General features: G+C 43.8%; 1 protein-coding gene across 1 annotated transcript in view; it reads right to left on the reverse strand.

The window, feature by feature from the left end:
* The window catches only part of GTF2A1L (general transcription factor IIA subunit 1 like), a 32,398-nt gene extending 28,502 nt beyond the window's left edge, over positions 1-3,896 (reverse strand). Inside the window, exons 1-2 of the mRNA XM_023746059.1 lie at positions 3,810-3,896; positions 2,770-3,111 (exon numbers count right to left, since the gene is read on the reverse strand). Coding sequence (XP_023601827.1) covers positions 2,770-3,111; positions 3,810-3,896 — 429 coding nt within the window. The remainder of the gene's footprint in view (positions 1-2,769; positions 3,112-3,809) is intronic.
* Between the last annotated feature and the right edge of the window lie 2,276 nt (positions 3,897-6,172).

Consider the following 6,172-nt stretch of genomic DNA (forward strand, 5'->3'; position numbering starts at 1 on the left):
ACAACCATTTTCATATAGCTCTTTATTATATAGAATATTAAAGCCTAAGCACCATTATAACCGGATGACCAGATGTCTGGCCAGTAGCTATGATGTGCACTGACCACCAAGGGGCAGAGGCTCAAAGCAGGAGCTGTCCCCCAGTCGTCAGTGCACTCCCACAGCCAACCTTCTGAGGCTGGCCAATCTCCCTCAGTCCCTCCCCCTGGCCGGCCGGCCTCAATGAGGGCTGACTGGCCATCCTCCCATAGTCGGCGCATGTGGGGACTGGGCAAGATGGCCCCAATCAGCCCTGATCGCCGGCCAGGCTGAGGGACCCCACCCGTGCACAAATTCATGTACCAGGCCTCTAGTCCTATATAATAAAAGGCTATTATGCAAATAGACTGAAAGGCAGAACGACCAGTCGCTATGATGTGCAATGACCACCAGGGGTCAGACACTCAACACAGGAGCTGCCCCCTTGTGGTCAGTGCGCTCCCACAAGGAGAGCACACTCACCCAGAAGCCAGGCTCATAGCTTGGGAGCGCAGCGGCAGTTGGGGGAGCCTCTCCTGCCTCCATGGCAGCGCTAAGGATGTCAGACATCCCTGAGGGCTCCCAGACTGTGAGAGGGTGCAGGTCAGGCTGAGGGACTCCCCCCACCCCCGTGCATGAATTTTGTGCACCAGGTCTCTAGTATATAGGTAATCTCATCAGGATGTATAGTTACTGTTATGTTACCTGGCTTTTGTGTCAGTATTTAATCTCTCTACTCCTTTTTAAAAGGGAAACTAATTTAAGGCAGGTGGAAATGAACCTGTCTTTAATTTACCTTTTTCTCAAAGAGGCCAAAGGAGCTTTTTTTAGAATTCACTGTTTTATTTCCATAAATGCAAGTAAACTCCTAATAAGCCATAAGATTGGAACAAACACTTACAATAGAGTAACCAAAGCCTGACCCACTTCCAAAATACACATAGACCAAAAAAATATTCTGAACCATTGTCAAGTAAAAATATAACTGCACCAAAATGGATTATCTAACAGAAACCAAGAAATGAAAGAACCTTACCCTTCCACAATCTGCATATTGCAGAGACTAAGCAACCCCTAAAATACTTCCTAAAAAAAAACATATGCCATAACAATATTAAAAACATTTCTACCCAGATTAAACACTGGTCATTATCAATAGAAAAATAGCCCTGTGAAACAAACTTGGTCCTACATATCTATGTAAATTGTGCTGTACTCTCACCCCAATGTAAATTGGCAATACTAAGTGTAATAACAAGACTGACCTAGTGAAAGTCCCACTAATAAGAAATGGCAAAACAGGAATTTAGTTGAGTTTCAAATTGCTTAATCAAGCCAAAATGAAAATTGTGGCATTCTAGAATTGCTTTTTCATACTATCCAAGAAATACTCCCACTCGTGCCAAGAGTAGCCAGGTTTTAAATGAATGCTTCTAAAGATCCAGGCTAAACCTATGAATAGGCCAATCAGTTACATTTAAATAATGTTGTTCACAAGCATATCCATTAAGATTAAGTGCCCTAGATTAGTTGCTTCTCCTTAAACAGTTTACCCTGATAAAGGCATTCTAAATTGATGCTTCAATGTTAGTCCCAGCTAGTGTGAACGCATTTAAAGCTGAAGGAAAAAACTCCTAGGGCTAAAAACATCTTTAAAATCTGCCCTCAGAATGTAACAGCAGCCATCAAAAATAACCCATTAGAACACAGGTTTTCAAAAGCAAAGTGGGCATTAAACATTCTTTCTTTCTCTTCTAGGACTACAGTTAGTTTGTATATTCTTTCCCTATATGTTACCTTTACTAAATCTATGTATAGTCCAGGAAATCTACCTTAATCTCTTCTCTATTTGGAACACACGCGCAGGCATGCACTCTTTCTCTCCTTGGAGTACATCATCAGATAAAATGGCATACATGGTAAGTTTATATTAAGGCATAAGTATTTTACATATCTTAAAACTCATTAACATCAGAAAATACACAGTAAAATAATATTTCTCTAAAAATTGACTCTTTCGTGCTGCGCATGTATACATGGAACTCAACAGCTCTGGAAAGCACACTGCCTTTCACCAGCTGTGAAGTCTGTGGAGATGCACTGAAAATGAAAGTGAGTCCTTGCTTTCTTTTTTTCCCCTTTAATTCGGGTTTTTAAGATTGACAGAGGGTCCCACAAGTGCCACTTCACCTGTCAGTTCTCATCCTGGGGCTTAGGAACCCCTAAAGGAGAGCTGATTGTACAGTTAAGCAGTAAGAAGCTAAAAGTTAGGGGAAAGAGGGAGGGGGAAGAACTTCGAAAATACATGGTGGGTAACATGAAATATATACATTACCTGTGATTTTGCGTAAATAATATAGCTTAGAATCAACTATAACCAAACTTCAGAATTACAACCGGAGTGCAACTGAACTCGGGAAATGTCTAAACACAGGAAACTGGGGGGTTTAAGGTCAGTTCCATATCTCACCACCTTCTAAAGGTCTCATTCTAGACACCCTCCGTTTGGGTGAGGAGGACGGAAGGGACACATGCTCTTCCGGTGGGAGCCAGGCCCAACTTCCGGCAGGGCTACCTGCCCTCATTCCATCCTCCCACACGGAGAACAGCGGGAGCCCCTAAGGGTGAGGGTTTCTTCAAGTCTGAAGGCCAGGAGGGAAAAGGGTGTGCAGTGTTCGACCGCCATAAACCCAGGACCTGGCACCCTCTGCACCGAGACTGTAGGCCAGAGGCCAGGCTGGTCCTCCTTACCACGGAGTGACACAGGCCATGACGGTGGCTGCAACGCCTCGCCGCTCGCGCCTGCGCAGTACGCTGTGTGCTCTGAACGTCGTGCTCCCCGCGCTTTGAACGTCCTCGGGTGCACGCTGCCTGCGTGGCTACGTAAGGACGTAAGGACACGCAGGGGTCGAGGCGGGGAGGAGAGGAAGGTTCACAGATTGAGCCGGGTTTTCTGGAGGTGCGGTGCCAAGGCGGGGAGAGGGTGGCTTGTGTGGGCAAGGAGCCAGCTACTAGTAAACCAGGATGGTTCCATCTGGTCTGATCAGCTCTGGACCCTTCACACGACCTCTGAAGAACCTTTATTTTCTCAATCTGTGAAGAAAAAAAAAAGGCTAAGAATAAAGCCGTATGCCGGTTCACCTTCAGCTCTGAGGGCGGTTGGGCCAGGAAAGAGGGGAGGCTGGTGGTATCTGTTCTCTCCTACCCGATTTCATTCCTCCCTCTCCGCCCACTCCCAGCTGAACTCCAATAAAAATAGAAGAAGAACCAGGCTCTTCAAGATTCGTTCTCAAAGTATCGGACAGCAGCATCGGGAACCTTGTTAACACTCCGGTGTGGGGTGAATTTCCCGCCAAAATATAAGATGGCTCTGTCTTTTGGTTTTGTTCCATCCACCAAAAGGGTGGATTACAAACAAATATTTGGTAATACGCAGTTACAATCGGCCCGAGTTTACACGTTTCCCGCACTCCACCGCAAATCTATATGAACCGAGTTAAAGACGGCTCCCGCGGAGTACGCGCAATTCACGCGAGCCGACTTAACTCGTTTCCCCCACTCCAAGTGTTAAAATGCAGGTTAATGAGTCCCACCCCAGAGCCGCAGAATCAAACGCTCAGGATGGGGCCCGGGCCTCTGTAACTTGCACATGCCTCCCGGCGATGCTGAGGAGCACTTCATGAGACTCTGTCCCAAGACAAAGACTCTCAGCTTTGCTGCACGTTGACATCACCTGGAGAACTTAATAAAGGTTTGGCACTTAGGTAGCACCCCAGAGAGTCTGATCTGACCATGCACCCACGGTGGAGCACCATGCTGAAGGGAGCCAGCACCCCGGTGCCACCCAAGGCCCATTCCTCCTCAGGCAGAATCGCCATCTCTTGCTCTACAGTAATTCCCTTCCTCCCCTCAAGGGTAGAGCATCTAGCAGTGATGGCGAACCTATGACACGCGTGTCAGAGGTGACACGCGAACTCATTTTTTTGGTTGATTTTTCTTTGTTAAATGGCATTTAAATATATAAAATAAATATCAAAAATATAAGTCTTTGTTTTACTATGGTTGCAAATATCAAAAAATTTCTATATGTGACACGGCACCAGAGTTAAGTTAGGGTTTTTCAAAATGCTGACACACCGAGCTCAAAAGGTTCGCCATCACTGACTAGGGCATACCTTGCCTAGGGCAGAGGATAGATGTAAAAATAAATAACCTGCAGCATTAGGAAAGGGAAGAAGTCATCTATTGCCACGACTCTGCCAGTGAAACAGCCTTTCTAGCCTGCAGATCAGCCCTAGCCTAGTCAGATGGCTTATTTAATGATTAAAAATTCTATTAGGTTTAAAATTGGCTGTTTATTTATTTAGTTGTGCATGTGAGTTCAGTAGAGCTATTTATGCCCTACCACTCTTTATTTGCTTTTCCTGGGTCGGGTATCTTATGGTTTGTGAGTTTCAAGCAGCTGATTTATACGAAGCCCTTCAGAAGACTTTCCTAAATTGAAAACTATCTGAAATTTCTTTTACAAAAACCCAAGAATTGTATACAGTAATGTTTAATGATTGTATCTCTGCCTGGCAATTTACTACCAAAAGTATTCAAAGTGACTTATTTTTCACCCAAAATAGAAAGCTAAAAGCAGTCATTGATTCCTACTGATATTATAAAATCCAATTAAATTATTCAAGCTGGGAAATAAGAAAGCTAAAAGGTTTCTTGTTTTCCATCTTTTCATACCCAGGTTTTAAAACTCTATTCCTAAATGCATAGGATTGGTAATCACCTAGCTTTTTGTGAGAGCATACTATTTTATATTACTTCATTATATATTTTACCCTCCTAGGGCTATACTGTAGACCATACATACTATTTTTGTAGTTAATGCTCACCCAAGGATACTTTTTTCTTTGATTTTTTTTTTTTTTGTCTAGAGAGAAAGTAAGAAGGGGAAAGGGAGGGAGAGAGAAAGAGAGAAAGATTGATGTGAGAGAACCACATCGATTGGTTGCCTCTCGCATGCACCCCCAACCAGGCCAGGGGTTGAACCTGCAACCCAGGTACTTGTCCTTGACTGGAAATCAAGCCCGAGACCCCTCAGTGCTCGGGCCAAATCTCTAGCCACTGAGCACACCAGCCAGGGGAGATCATACATACTTTTGAAATTAAATTTGGACCTTGATACCCATAAAAAGTGTGACTAAGGGTTGAACTGTTATTGCTGAGTATATTTAATATACTACTTAGTAGAGTTACATTGAGGTTATGTAACTTTGGCAGAGCAGTATCAGCAACTTTCCATTTGTCCCTTGGGATGTGTCTGTATGATGATTAGTAGACTCAGATGTAATTTTTTCTCAAGAACAGACAATGGCTTTTAGAAGATATATACTTTAACCCACATTCCAGGTGAATCCAAATTACAAATCTGCTCTGGACCTATGGTAGCCAGTTTCCAGGATGCCCCCCAATGAGCCTCACCTCTTGGTATTTACAACCTTGACTTGTGCCCTCCCACATTGTACCATGGTTTTGCTGGGTGACCAATACAATAAAGCAGAAGTGATGGTGTATCACTTCCAATATTAGGTTATAAATGACTGTGGCTTTCTTCCTGGGGATTCCTTCAGATCACACACTTTGGGAAAAGAAAGCTGTTGTGTTATGAGGACACTCGGGTAGCCTATGGAGAGGCTCATATGGCAAGGAACTGAGATTCCAGCCCATGGCCAGCAAGGATCAGAAGCCAGTAGACAGTCATAGGAATAACCTTGGACATTGATCCTTCCCCAGTTGGGCTGTCAGATTATTGCAGTCCTGACTGACAGTTTGACTACCTCCCTTTGAGAGACCTGGAACTAGAACCACCCTCTAGGTTCTCCCAGGTTCTCAATTCCCAAATACTGTGTGAGATAATAAACATTTGTCATTTTAAGCAGTTAAGTTTAGGGGCAATTTAACCCATTCTCTGATTGGACTGTGACTAGTGAAAGCTTGGTTTTCCCTCATTGTAATCTCAGCATTTAAATACCTTCATCAATCACAAGAACATTTGAAAAGTATGTAAAGGATTCTTTATAGACTATAATTTTATAGCCTCGACCCCAGGTTATCATCAAACAAGCAAACAGTTATAGTCGTGTTATGGTCACATTCT

The sequence above is a fragment of the Myotis lucifugus genome, unplaced genomic scaffold (genome assembly GCF_000147115.1).
Source record: "Myotis lucifugus unplaced genomic scaffold, Myoluc2.0 scaffold_6, whole genome shotgun sequence".
In the NCBI taxonomy this organism is placed as follows: domain Eukaryota; kingdom Metazoa; phylum Chordata; class Mammalia; order Chiroptera; family Vespertilionidae; genus Myotis; species Myotis lucifugus.